Source organism: Rhinatrema bivittatum, chromosome 4 (assembly GCF_901001135.1).
Source record: "Rhinatrema bivittatum chromosome 4, aRhiBiv1.1, whole genome shotgun sequence".
Lineage (NCBI taxonomy): Eukaryota > Metazoa > Chordata > Amphibia > Gymnophiona > Rhinatrematidae > Rhinatrema > Rhinatrema bivittatum.
In genome coordinates this window covers 483139959-483154917 of record NC_042618.1, presented here as the reverse complement: position 1 = coordinate 483154917, position 14959 = coordinate 483139959, and the positions used below count along the sequence as shown (strand labels likewise).

At 47.3% G+C, this 14959-nt stretch overlaps 1 protein-coding gene across 1 annotated transcript in view; it reads right to left on the bottom strand.

The window, feature by feature from the left end:
* The window catches only part of PTPRO (protein tyrosine phosphatase receptor type O), a 187256-nt gene that overhangs the window by 101949 nt on the left and 70348 nt on the right, over positions 1-14959 (bottom strand). The window contains exons 10-11 of the mRNA XM_029597366.1: positions 7953-8064; positions 3868-4019 (exon numbers count right to left, since the gene is read on the bottom strand). Of these exons, the coding sequence (XP_029453226.1) occupies positions 3868-4019; positions 7953-8064 (264 nt within the window). The remainder of the gene's footprint in view (positions 1-3867; positions 4020-7952; positions 8065-14959) is intronic.

Sequence of the window (14959 nt, the reverse complement as noted above, 5' to 3'; positions counted from 1 at the left end):
GTTCCTCATGAGAGGCTTCTAGGAAAAGTAAAAAGTCATGGGATAGGTGGAGATGTCCTTTCATGGATTGCAAACTGGCTAAAAGACAGGAAACAGAGAGTAGGATTAAATGGGCAATTTTCTCAGTGGAAGGGAGTGGACAGTGGAGTGCCTCAGGGATCTGTATTGGGACCCTTACTGTTCAATATATTTATAAATGATCTGGAAAGAAATACGACGAGTGAGATAATCAAATTTGCAGATGACACAAAATTGTTCAGAGTAGTTAAATCACAAGCAGATTGTGATAAATTGCAGGAAGACCTTGTGAGACTGGAAGATTGGGCATCCAAATGGCAGATGAAATTTAATGTGGATAAGTGCAAGGTGATGCATATAGGGAAAAATAACCCATGCTATAATTACACAATGTTGGGTTCCATATTAGGTGCTACAACCCAAGAAAGAGATCTAGGAGTCATAGTGGATAACACATTGAAATCGTCGGTTCAGTGTGCTGCGGCAGTCAAAAAAGCAAAGAGAATGCTGGGAATTATTAGAAAGGGAATGGTGAATAAAAAGATTAAATGATTTCTTTGCTTCGGTGTTTACTGAAGAGGATGTTGGGGAGGTACCCATGATGGAGAAGGTTTTCATGGGTAATGATTCAGATGGATTGAACTAAATCACGGTGAACCTGGAAGATGTGGTAGGCCAGATTGACAAACTGAAGAATAGTAAATCACCTGGACTGGATGGTATACACCCAGGGTTCTGAAAGAACTAAAAAATGAAATTTCAGACCTATTTCAATTATTTTGTAACCAATCATTAAAATCAGCTTTTGTACCTGAAGATTGGAAGACAGCCAATGTAACCCCAATATTTAAAAAGAGCTCCAGGGGTGATCTGGGAAACTATAGACCAGTCAGCCTGACTTCAGTGCCGGGGAAAATCGTGGAAACTGTTATAATGAATAAAATCACAGAACATATAGAAAGACATGGTTTGATGGGATGCAGTCAGCATGGCTTTACCCAAGGGAAGCCTTGCCTCACAAATCTCCTACAGTTTTTTGAAGGAGTTAATAAACATGTGGATAAAGGTGAACCGGTAGATGTAGTGTATTTGGATTTTCAGAAGGCGTTTGACAAAGTCCTGCATGAGAGTCTTCTAAGAAAACTAAAAAGTCATGGGATAGGAGGCGATGTCCTTTCGTGGATTACAAACTGGGTTAAAAGACAGGAAACAGAGAGTAGGATTAAATGGACAATTTTCTCAGTGGAAAAGGGTAAACAGTGGAGTGCCTCAGGGATCTGTACTTGGACCGGTGCTTTTCAATATATATATAAATGATCTGGAAAGGAATAAGATGAGTGAGGTACTCAGATTTGCAGACGATACAAAATTATGCACAACTGTCCACACGTTTATTCACCCTTTCAAAAAATGTAGATTTGTGAGGCAAGACTTCCCTTGAGTAAATCCATGTTGGCTGTGTCCCATCAAACCATATCTATCTAAATGTTTTGTGATTTTATCTTTTATAATATATTATGTGGGAAATCTCAAGCAGAGTGTGATACATTACAGGAGGACCTTGCAAAACTGGAAAATTGGGCATCCAAATGGCAGATGAAATTTAATGTGGATAAGTGCAAGGTGATGCATATAGGGAAAAATAACCCATGCTATAATTACACAATGTTGGGTTCCATATTAGGTGATACAACCCAAGAAAGAGATCTAGGTGTCATAGTGGATAACACATTGAAATCGTCGGTGCAGTGTGCTGCGGCAGTCAAAAAAGCAAACAGAATGTTGGGAATTATTAGAAAGGAAATGGTGAATAAAACGGAAAATGTCATAATGCCTCTGTATCGCTCCATGGGGAGACCGCACCTTGAATACTGTGTCCAATTCTGGTCGCCGCATCTCAAAAAAGATATAGTTGCGATGGAGAAGGTACAGAGAAGGGCAACCAAAATGATAAAGGGGATGGAACAGCTCCCCTATCAGGAGAGGGTTCAGCTTGGAGAAGAGATGGAGGGGGGAGGGGGGAATATGATTTAGGTCTATAAAATCATGAAAGAACTAGAACAATTTAATGTAAATCAGTTATTTAGTCTCTCAGATAATAGAAGGCCAGGGTTCAGACCATGAAGTTAGCAAGTAGCTCATTGTTTTCCACTCATGTATAGTTAAGCTCTGGAATTCATTGCCAGAGGATGTGATTAAGGTAGTTAGTGTATCTGGGTTGAAAAAAGGTTTGGATAATTTCCTAGAGGAAAAAATCCATAAACTGCTATTATTTAATAAAAAGTAGCTTGAGATCTATTTAATGTTTGGGTAATTGCCAGGTATTTGTAGCCTGGTTTGGCCTCTGTTGGAAACAGGATGCTGGGCTTGATGGACCCTTGGTCTGACCCAGTATGGCATTTTCTTAGGTTCTTATGTCCTTTGTGAGACCTCATTTGGAATACTGAGTACAATTCTGGAGACCGTGTCTTCAAAAGGATATAAACAGGTCCATAGGGAGGCTACTAAAATGGTTAATGGTCTTCATTCTAATGGATATGGGGATAGACTTAAAGATCTAAACATGTACACCCTGGAGGAAAGGCGAGATGGGGAGATATGATAGAGACATTGAAATATCTGAAAGGTTTCCATGCACAGGAGGGGAGCCTCTTTCAGTGGAAGGGAAGTTCTAGAACGAGGGGCTCAAGAGATGAGGGTGAAAGGGGGCAGACCCAGGAATAATCTTAGGAAATATTTCTTTACAGAGAGGGGGGTGGATGCATGGAACGGCCCCTAGTGGAAGTGGTGGAGATAAAAATAATATCTGAATTCCAAAACCCAGGGGATCTCTAAGGAAGTGATGAGAATTTATAATGCTAAATTAACTGGACAGATGGACAGCTGGATGGGCCATGCGTTCTCTTTCTGCCGTTGTCTTTCTATGGGTTAAGTGCTTGTACATCATCGGAGCAGCAGGTTAGTGGCGTTAGCAGCTGCACCTCCTGCCCAGCCCATTCCTCCCCCAGAAAGCCTCTGTCTTTGTGGGCACTTTCTGCACAGTTGGGCGACTGAGGATGCAACTTACCCAGGTATCTCTGACTCGTTTTCCCCATGGGACAAGCAAGCACATCCTCTAGACTTGCTCCCGCACTGAATTACAGCCCAGCAGGCACCTAACTCCAGTAAGTGCCCTGCTGCCATTGACTGAAGTCGCTGCAAGGAACAGGCCGACGCCATATGGGCGCGCGTTAAACGTGTCCTCACGACTGAGCGCCCGCCCTCTTAACGTGCGCCGACGCTCCTCTCCCGGGCGCCTGATTTAATACCTAAATGGGCTGCCACATTAAAAAGGAGGCGCCAGGGAAAACCGTGAACCCCTAGCGCCTCCTCGGCATCAGGCGCCCAGGAGAGGTGGCCGTCAGCCGGTTAGGGAAAAGACGCGCAATTTCATGCCTTCCGTTCCCTAACCTGACCTAACCTCTCCTTTTTCGTTTCCTCCAACTTAATATCTCCACGCTATTATGTGGGGAAAAGTACAGAAAAGCAGCATTTTGGGGATCCTCGAGAATTAAATCTCCAGGGCAGGCATTCGTTTTTGCGAGTAGAAATGTGCGCGGCGGGCACACCATTTCTTTCTGCACCTGGGGGTAACAGCTCACAGCCTCATGAACATGATGGGCACTAGTAGCTACGCGCTCGATTGGATGCTCTAACCCCCAGTTTTGGATCGGGGCTCATGGACGCGCGCTGAGCTGGGCGCTGGCCACACTGCACACTATTGCATCGAGAGCAGCTGTGGCCGGGCTGACCGGGGCAGCGCAAGGCCCGGGAGTTCCTGTAGCAGCGTGGAGAACGCTCCCCACTCACATTTTTTCTCACTTTCTTTCTGCCTTCTGCCACCAGCAGCCAGTGCAGTATCCTGGAGTGCGTCAGGTCAGAGGCTTCATCTCCGTAGCTCCAGCTGACATACAGAAGGTTGTTGAAGTACTCCAGAGCGCTGATCTCTGGGGAGAGCGGAGCTGTGAGGGATAAAAAGGCGTCACATTACAGCCCCCCCAGACTCTGCTCGGCAGTAGGTCTAAGTAATCTATTAAACCGACCCCTTAGGTCACTCTGAAAGTGCCGGAGGGACAGGCAGGCCTCGAGCTGCTCTCAAAAGCCAGACGAGCCCTCTGCAGGAGAGAGAGAGAGAGCCTGGCCTGGCCCTGCTCGGCGGTCACAGAGGGTTCATGCTCATAGCTTAGAAGCTGCACATATATCAATCGAAAAGAGCTCAGCATAAAACCCCACATTACTAATGTGCTTAAATTGTCATTCAGCAGGGCTGAGTTATCCAAAACCTTCAACCAGACCTGTCCAGCAATGTCCTTGATACCATAATCCCGACTTGGATTAATGGAGCTGCCTTTATGAGGACATTAATGTATAGACTCATATTATCCAAAATAGTGCAGCTGATCAGCTGTCTCGGGCCTCCAGTACCTGTAAGATATTATCCTTAATTTTCAAGGTTTTAACTCTGGATCTTCATACGTGAGAGAGAGGCTGGAATTACACCTACGCTCATTGCAGGATCTCCGTACAGGCTAAGGAAAGATCCTTCTCGTGTCTTAGTCCCGTTCTCTGGGACTCTACTCCTACAGAATTAAGAGGGATGAGAGAGCTTCCAGAACATGGGTTTTTAGATTGTCTCTTCTCTCTAGAAGTATGAACTGCAGTCCGACTCATCAGACATTTCCTCAACCTACAAACCTTGTTTTACATTAACGATTCCTGGGACAAGTCTTCTGGCATCTGTTCTTCTCCATATCAGGTTCTTTTTGGACCATAATTATACTTGTTATTGGTTTTATATATTATCTGTTGCATTCTTTTGTATTGTTATTATATCTATGGCTTTTATTTTATGCCAGTATTACGTTATTTTGCTTTGCTATTCTATGTATGTTGTATGCTGCCTACAGATAAATATAATAAAATCAAGGAATAGAAATATATAGGAAAGTTGACTGATGTAGTTTATCTGAACTTTGACAAAGTTGTGAGAGAGCACCACAAGAATGGCTGCTTTTTAAATTAACTGCCTTTTCACCCATTCTGTGACTATGGGCAAATAGCCCGATGACTCAGGCCCTAAGAAAGAATAACATTTGCAAATGGGTTAGAAATTGGCCGAGGGTCCTACTAATGGCACATTCTAGTACTGAAACGCTACTTTTCTCTATTGCGAATTATTTGCTTAGTGAATTTGATCAAGGAAGGCTGGTAACTGGGGTATTTTTGGATGTGTCGTCAGCTTTCAACACTGTTTCTCATCATATTTTATTAGATCATCTGAAGGAATGGGACAGTACATAAACGGTTCAAATCGTACCCAAATTCTCAAGCACAGCAGGTACAATGTAATGGTCTCTCCTCCGGGATAGCACAGAGATGAACACTGTCAGCAGCTTTCTACAACCTCTACATGTTATCAGTGTTTTCCGTGTTACAACAACACTGAATTACATGTTGAATGTGTGTGGACAATACTCACTTGTATTTCCCTGCTACTCGTTCTTTGCAAGCTGAAGGCCTCCGTGCTAGCAGTGCTTGGATGTATGAAAATCATCTTAAACCAAATGTCAAAAAATCTCAACTTATTTGCTTTTCAAGCCAAGCTCAATATTTGCAAGAACAAAACGTTAACTCTTCTATGTTTATGGAAAGCGATTTGCCTTTAAGCCTGTAGTACACAGCTTGGGCTTCCTTCTGGATTCACAATTGACTTGTCGGGCCCAAGTTCATTAGGTTTTACGGGTGGGATTTTATAAACGGTGCCTGCTAAGACATTTAGGGTTTGTTTTAGATAAAGATGATTTTCGAACCATTATTCAAGCATTTATAATTACTGTTATTGATTAGTGTAATGCATTGTACGTTGGCCTCCCTGGTTCAACTATTCACCGTCTGCAACTATTGCAGAGCTCTGCCGCGAGGTTGATTTGTGGAGCCCAAAGGTGTGACCCCGTTATTAATCAGTCTTCAGAGGTTACCTGTCAGTAAACATATTGGGGCAGATTTTCAAAGGGATACGCGCGTACCCTCCGAAAACCTGCCCCAACCTCCCCCTGCGCACCGCCGAGCCTATGTTGAATAGGCTCGGCGGTGCACACACAAGCCCCGGGACGCATGTAAGTCCCGGGCTTTGCTAGGGGGGGCGTGTCGGGGGGCGGCGCGATGTTCGGGGGCATGGTGCCAGCCCAGGGGCATTCCAGGGGTGTGGCCACGGCTTCCGGACCAGCCCCCGGTCCGGAACATGGCGCGCCGGCAGCCAGCCTGGTGTGCGCAAGTTACGCCTGCCTCGGGCAGGTGTAACTTTTGCAACAAAGGTGGGGGGGTTTAGATAGGGCTGGGGGACTGGGTTAGGTAGGGGAAGGGAGGGGAAGGTGTGGTGGGAGTAGAAGGAAAGTTTCCTCTGAGGCCGCTCCGATTTCGGCGCGACCTCGGAGGGAACAGAGGCAGGCTGCGCGGCTCAGCACGCGCAGGCTGCCGATTTTGGGCAGCCTTGCGTGCGCCGACCCCGGATTTTAAAGGATACGCGCGGCTACGCACGTATCCTTTAAAATCCGGCGTACTCTTGTTCGCGCCTGGTGCGCTAACAAAAGTACGCGTGGGCGTAGTTTATTAAATTCTACCCCGTTGACTTTACATGGCTGGTGCTTGTGTTTAAAACCTTAACTGTCTGAGGGTCCATGTGCAACGTGTTCCCACCCGAATTTAACTTCTCCGGGGGAATTGCTATTGCAAGCTTCCCCTGCCAAGCAGGCTCGTGTAAATGGCACTGGAAAAGCTGCTTTTTATGGTACTGGACCATGGTTGCTGAATGCTCCTCCAGATGCATTAAAACATATTCAGGATCTTTTAACTTTTTGGAAGCATTCTTGTCTGTGAAAAAGTAAGATCCAAAAAAGGAAAGTTGGATACTTTTGCTGCTCTGAATGTTTATTTTGATGCATGTTTTAATGGATTTTGATATTGCTGCATGGGGGCCTATAATAAATAATAAATACATAACCATATTGTACCTGGAATAAAGGGACACGGGAGGCTGCACAGAGCTGCTGTTGAATATTTTTGTCGATCATATAGAAGAAGGAATGAAAACCAGTGAGGCTGATCCCAGCAGGAGAGTTACCCGGGTATTCAGTGGAACCACTACCCAGGTACTGAGGAATATCAGTGCTCAGTGGCCAAAACTTAGCTCTGTGTCCAGATAAACTCCTCATGGGCAACAAGTTACCAGGACAAAACTTAGCCAGGGCATGGGGAGGGGGGGATCTGAAATCTCTTGAAAAGTTACCCAGACAAAGGCTTTGAATATCAACTGCGATATTTGCATTTCTGCAGAGGCCGTTGGTAGTGGACGCCCTGCAGATGAGACTGGACGTAGATAGTGCAGGGGCCGGCACTGTTCTGTGCGTGTGGGCAGGAACCAGGGAAAAGCCCTGGGGAACGAGAGCAGCCAGGATCTCCTCCCCCCTTATCACAACACATCTGGAGTTCAAGGATCCTCAGAGGATCTCCAGATGTTAGAAGGGCCACTGAGCTTAGAAAGCTGAAGGACTGTCCATGCCGGGGCTATGTGCCTGGAGAGGAGGCTTCAGGACACATCCTCCAGGATTAGGGGGGGTGATTCGTGGCACAGAAAAGGATTTCATACCCAAGGAGCTGATGTTATGAATATTTTGCCAGCAGTAGAAGTTCTGGCTTCAGCGCTGAATGAACTCAGGAGCAGAGCGGAGAAGACCTTGGTGGCCGCACGCTGGGGACAGAGGCTGATCCTGGGATTCGGAGACAGGCGCCAGATTTGGGGCAAGGAAGGAATTTATGCCCCACTTGTGCGTCCCCTTCCCTGGATTACCCTGGAGCCCGGCAATCGGGAGGAGGTCTTTCGGCATTAAGGAGCCCACCTGTCACGAAGCTGATGGAGGGGGAGTCGCAGCAGCGCTGCTCGGGGACGCCCCACGTTACCATGGTGACCCTGAAGCTGTAGTACCAGGCAGGTCGCAGGTCATCGATTCTCTGTGAGGAAGAGAAACAGGGTCACTGCACGCAGAAAGCAGCCCCCAGCCCCCCAGCCCTGTGCAGCCCCCATCCCTGTGCAGCCCCCCAGCCCTGACCCCAGGACTGGGGACCTGCCTCCATGCCCAGCGAGATTGCAGCAGGTAATGCCCCTTCCTGCCTTAACCACAAGCTTTGAGCTGAAAGGATGCTCAGCCCGTGCCTCGCCGCAGGAACAAAGCTGGGAGACTCGCCATCCATTTCAATTAAACAACTGGAAACCTGCTGCTTTCGTCAGCCTTTCAGCCCATGAACTTATTTCACCGGCCTTCCACTCCCAATTGCGCTGCTTGTTTTGCTTTTTAACAAATTGCTGCTGGTTGCTTTCTGTTCCCCTTCACTATTATAATCCATGGTTTGGATTTATCTTCTATGCAAGTTGTTAACGCCTCCTTGCCCACTCGCTTGGAGTTCACACGTGGGAAGAGTGTGTAATACAACAAAAGAACAGAGATCCTATGGGCGGCCAGAGACCATCACCCTCCACCCTCAACACAAGCTCAAGAGCCTGGGAGTCATCCTTGACTCTCCCCTACCATGGAGAGGTAAAGAAAGCTCGTCACTCCTCCTTGCAACCAGTTTTAAAACAGACTTGTAATCAGCAGTACTCTCTCTCTTAGATTATAACCAAAAGGCAATGGCCAAACTCCAGTCAGTGCAAAATGCCACCGCCAGAACCATCACTAGCAGTAGAAAATGGGAACTGTTAATATCTCTGCATCAACTCCCAGTCTCTCTATGCATTAAATTCAAAATCTTGTTCCTAACACTCAAAGCAATTAAATGCACTGATGAAGAAGGTGAGGGGTGATCGTCCTAGCTGAAACTTGAACTCACCCCAAACCACCTGATCACATTGTCCCTCAAGGTTAAATGTAAAAAAAAAAAAAGAGCCAGAACTTTCAACAATTTGCGGATGACAGAAAATTATTCTGAATACTTAAATCACAAGCAGATTGTGATAAGTTGCAGGAGGACCTTGCGAGACTGGAAGATTGGGCATCCAAATGGCAGATGAAATTTAATGTGGACAAGTGCAAGGTGATGCATATAGGGAAAAATAACCCAGGCTATAGTTACACAATGTTGGGTTCCATATTAGGTGCTACAACCCAAGAAAGATATCTAGGTGTCATAGTGGATAACACATTGAAATCGTCGGCTCAGTGTGCTGCGGCAGTCAAAAAAGGAAACAGAATGTTGGGAATTATTAGGAAGGGAATGGTGAATAAAATGGAAAATGTCATAATGCCTCTGTATCGCTCCATGGTGAGACCGCACCTTGAATACTGTGTACAATTCTGGTCGCCGCATCTCAAAAAAGATATAATTGCGATGGAGAAGATACAGAGAAGGGCAACCAAAATGATAAAGGGAATAGAACAGCTCCCCTATGAGGAAAGGCTAAAGAGGTTAGGACTTTTCAGCTTGGAGAAGAGATGGCTGAGGGGGGATATGACAGAGGTGTTTAAAATCATGAGAGGTCTAGAACGGGTAGATGTGAATCGGTTATTTACTCTTTCAGATAATAGAAAGACTAGGGGGCACTCCAAGAAGTTAGCATGGGGCACATTTAAAACTAATCGGAGGAAGTTCTTTTTCACTTAAAACACAAATTAGCTCTGGAATTCATTGCCAAAGGATGTGGTTAAAGCAGTTAGTGTAGCTGGGTTTAAAAAAGGTTTGGACAAGTTCCTGGAGAAGTCCATAAACTGCTATTAATGTATAAGGAATAGCCACTGCTTGTTGCCAGCATTTGTAGCATGGGATTTATTTACTGTTTGGGTACTTGCCAGGTTCTTATGGCCTGGATTGGCCACTGTTGGAAACAGGATGCTGGGCTTGATGGACCCTTGGTCTGACCCAGTATGGCATATTCTTATGTTCTTAAGGATGTGGCACCAGAACTGTGCAATTCACCACTCCCTTTACGAGCCACTAACAACTACCTGACTCTTTGGCCAACAGAGCTAATAGGCCACAGACCAACTGAAAATTTAGATCACTTAGATCAATTTAGACAGATCATCTGCCATTTAGATGCCTCTTTCTCCAAACTCCCAAAGTCCTTCTGTATTTCCTCACAATCTTTATGAATAGTTTTGCATCATCTGCAAATCTGATCTCTCCTCTTGTAGCTCCCCTTTCTGGATCATGATTGGATTAGTTGAACAGCAGTGGTCCCCAGACAGATCCTTGGGGCACGCCTCTTATTCTCCATTGACAAGGAGGACTGAATTAGCTACGACATGTGGGTGACATCAAAGGGTCTGGGATCTCCAGACATAATCCTTGTGCCTGAATCTTCGTTGGCACAAGGGACAGATGAAGCCTGCCACTGAGAGTATTTTCCGCATGTCAGCCCACAGCTGTATAATGCAATGACGATGGAGCAGCCTTCTCTGATGCTCTAATTGTCAATGGTTTCGAGGTTTGATGCACTTTACGCTCTGGGATTCAATGCACTGAAAGCAATGAGGATGTTATGCTCTGCGGCCGCTGTTGCTCACCTCTTTGTTTGTTGCCTTAGCTCCATTGGGGGAACTCGCAGCCTCTGCCAGCTACCACTGGCCTTCCGCCCTCCGTTCTCAGGCCTCCTCGAGCAGCATGGACGCCGCCGACTGCCATCTTGCCTGTGGGGTTCCCTAGCTGCGTGCGCGCTCCCCAACCTGCTTTAATCACGTCATGTGGGAACCTCGGGGGCATCCCCACCAGATGACGTCACTCAACCTAGATACTTAAGCTCACCAGCCCAGGCAGACTGCAACGAGTTCACTTGCTACAATTATTGCTCTCTCTGCTACGTTGTTCCGGTTCCTGCTTTCGTGTTGGAGACTATTGGGTACCCGCTCCTCGGGGGCCCTATCTCGTCTCTTGGCTATCCACTCCTTGGCGGGCCTTCACACAGATTCCCGTCTGCCTCGATCCCCGAGGCTTCTCCGGACCTATTACTGCCTTCAGTCGCTATGAGTACTACGCTGCGGATCCTGCATTATTCTCTACGCGGGAACTCTCTCCGGTGTACCCCGCTCTGCGAATCACTCCCGTGACCTCCCACCTAGGGATCCTCTCATATACCATCTCTACGGATCCAGTGTATTTTAGTGACTGTTCTTCTACCGGCATCCCCTGCTCCTCGGGTAGTGCCATTACTATTCGTCTACTCCAGTTCCCGAGCAGAGTCTGACGTCAGCAGCCGCGCTGCCGCACCGTGGCCCGCCTCCAGGGGTCACTCTCTCTCTCATTCTACCTGCTGCTGTATCCCATCCCACAGCCGAGACTCCGCCTTCCGACGGTGAGGCTCAGTGGGGCTCCTCCCCCTGGGGGTTCCACCTCTCGCCTCGGTCAAAGGGTCACATACTTACAAATCCTAACCGAGGACTTGCACTTCAATGGTGCCGGCTGCATCACCGGTACCAGGTATCTGTGTGTTGATGATGGTGGATTATGTGCACTGATGGCACCAATGCTCCGTGCACAAAGGATTGATTCGCCAGAGAATCCTGCAGCAAGTGCATCAACTCTGTGGTTTTTCGGCACCAGCTCCACCCAGTGGTGCTTCTCTTTCTTCGATGCATTTCATGACTTTTTATATTAACTCAACCCCAAAACCTCAGCTTGCTCTACCAAAGGGGAAGATATTTTGGAGGAACTCGAGGAGGCTTGTGGAAGAGGATCCACTGAGGATTCTGAGAGATTTATGCACCTCCTTCAATTTACAGGCCCTCAGCAGCTGGGAATGCAAAACATGCGGCCACAATGGTAACAGCTGGCTTGGTTGTGTTCGGCCTGAGGCAGTGATAACAAATTTCATATCTGTCAGTAATGGACAATTTTCTACTGCATAAACAAATCTTTAAACCTGCTCACTGTACGCAATATTAGAGGTTCAGGAACCTATCTGCTACTGTGCACCTCGATTCCCCCTCCCCCACACCTATCGGGGGCTGGTAGTGCTACAGGCAGTTCTCTCTACTCCCTCCTATGCCCACACAATCCAAATAGTTCTGAAAAGACCATGTTTTAGCCACAGAATTAGACTTCTATTTGTCAGATTTTCTAAGGTTCGCATTTAGAAGAAAATAAACAATGCATGTCTCTAAAATTACTCAGCATCAGTTTATAGTAAATAAAGATTTGCATCATTAGTAGATTGAAATGTGCCATAAGCCTTAGCCTGCGTAGAGTATTAATAAAGAGAACTAACTGGCTAGCCCCAGCCAACTTCGGGAGATTCCCTTCTGTTTACTTCTAGAGCAGTTTCTGGCTGGAGATCTCGGGGATCGTCTCGAGGGAAAGAGCTGGTTTCCTTGGTCCTGGTACCAGCTGGGCTGAGAAGGCGTCTCTCAGTTCTGGGGCCATCTCTGGCTTTGTGGTCAGTGGCCAGATATCAGGCAGGGCTTTCCTCTCTCCAGCCTCCCCGGACACGCCTGGCCTTGGTCCTCTGCCTCCTTGACGCAGGGAGGGGCAGGGTTGATGACTCCATGTCTTCAGTCACTGATGAATATGCATAAAGTTTATGCATAGTCATGCAGCGGGCGGACGATGTCACCTCTGCATTTCAGATCACTGACCTCCCCCTTTTCCATGGCGGGAGTCACTACTCCTGCCGCATGGCGACTGGACTGTGTACAATCACATCTTGACAGGTGCTGTCTTGCCATGTCAGCAATTTTCAGATGCTCCCCCCTTTTCCATTGGGGTGAGGGGGGGGGGTCACTGCTCCTGTCCGATGAACTGTCCTTGGATAGGCTGTGTTTTCTGCTCTGGGGAATTAAGTTGTTTTTGAGTTTCTGCCCTGCCTGTCCTAGGGCCACTTACATTTATTTAGAAAGGAGCTTATAGTCCTTCAGTCAACAAGCCAATCTGTTAAGCTGAGTTGTACTGCTCAAAGTTTTTATCTTGTTTCTCTCTCTGCTGAGACCTAGATGTCTGCATCCATCCTTTAATCTCTGTGTGCGCCTCTAAGGTCAATATTCATAGAAGGTAGAATTCATATTTTGTTGCACACAGTGGTAGAACAGCAGGTATCTGTTGTGATTCTGCCCTCTGGGCAGCCTCTTACCTTCTCTCTGCCTGCCCCGTGGCCTGGAGGCCGCAGTCCCTGGTCTTTCTTGCAGCTGGAGCCGCTCCTCAGTCTGCCCTCTGCGGCTTGAAAGCTGCCGACAACGCTGGGCCTATTCATCCGCCCTGCCCTGCTCTTCGGCGTTAGCATCAGCATGGCCACTGGCCATGGTCCTGCACAACTTCCCGCTTCCTGTTCCTAAGGCGCGGGCCACGCTTCTTCACAAGATTTAAAGGGCCCACAGCCAGATATGCCCTGGGTTCCACCTGATGACTGTTTCCTGTCTCAGCCCTATAAAAGGGCTTCTCCAACACTTCAGCTTTGCCTTGCATTGGATTTACTTGCTCCTGGAAGTCTCGTCTTCCAGCGCTCCGTCAGGTCTTCGTTCTTCGTTGGAGCTCCATGTCTCATCTGCTTCCTGTGTTTGTGGCTTCCTGATGTTCTATGTCTTCATGTCTTGAGGTTCCTAGTCCAGGCTTCCTGATGTTTTACTTCCTGATGTTCCGAGGTTCCACTCCTCCTTTGCTCGTTCCGAGTCCTCCTGACCCTCCAGCTCCTTTGGTTCTCTCCAGATGACTCTTTGTTGAGGGTAAATCCGTCTCATCTGTTCCTATTCTTATCATTGGAGTTGTCTCCTCAGCTGGATTCCCTTCCTGCGCTTGTCCCGCTCTCCGCGTGGTCTGTGACCAGCCTCTCCAGGTTGTGTAGGGTGCGCAGAGGGACAGGGTGGTCCGTGACCAGTCCCGCGGGTGGACTGTGTAGGGCGCCCTGAGAGACAGTGCCAATGTCCGAACCTTCCCAGCTTCTCGTCTCGTCCAAGTGTCTTCCAAGTTCCTCGTCTCCTCCAAGATCCTCATGCACTTCCATAGTCTTCTCGTCCATGTCTTGAGTCTTCTGTGTCACAAGGCCTCCGTCCGCCCTCATCCTCAGTCTGGCCTGCTGCTTCTTGCTGATACCTAGTGGCAGGTCCGAAAGGGCTGGGAACGGTCGGAGGACTGTTCACTTACTAACATAGTGTTGTTGGCTCCAGAAGCATGCAGGTCTGGCAGAGGGTCAGACTTCGTCTTCATCCATGCTGGGACACGCCTCATCAACCCTCGGTGCTGTCTTGGATTCGTCTGGGGTCAGGCCGAGGCCCAAGGACACACATTCCCCTCAAGTTGGGATCGCTCTCCCAGCGGTCCCATAACATAACAGTATCTCCCTTATATCACTATGAGTTTTTTTCTTGCTGTCATCCTGGAGAAAAAAAATCTTTTTTTTTAATTTTAAAACAGCACTGAAAAGTTATGATTCAGGATTACTGAGGCACCAAGGCAACTTTTGAAGAAAAAAGAAATTAAGAATTTTAGAGAAAATGTAATACAAAATACGAACAGATAGGGTACTTGTCCGTGTTGATGCTCAAATGAAAAAATACTGAAGGACTCATGAGGCAACACCCACATGGGAATTCCTGCACATGCTCAGATACAGTCAGTGAGCTGGACTGCTACAGATCCCAACACATTAAATACACACTAGCACAGGGGAGGCCAACTCCAGTCCTCAAGAGCTACAAAGGGACCTGGCTTTCAGGATATCTACAATGAATATGCATGAGACAGATCTGCATGTACTGCCTCCATTGTATGCAAATCTATCTCATCCATATTCATTGTGGATATCCTGAAAGCCTGACCTGTTTGTGGCTCTCGAGGACTGGAGGTAGCCACCCCTGCACTAGAATAGCTCACTTCAATTACAAATGCAAAAAACAGACAGACAGACTCTCATCAAAGACAGAATAAC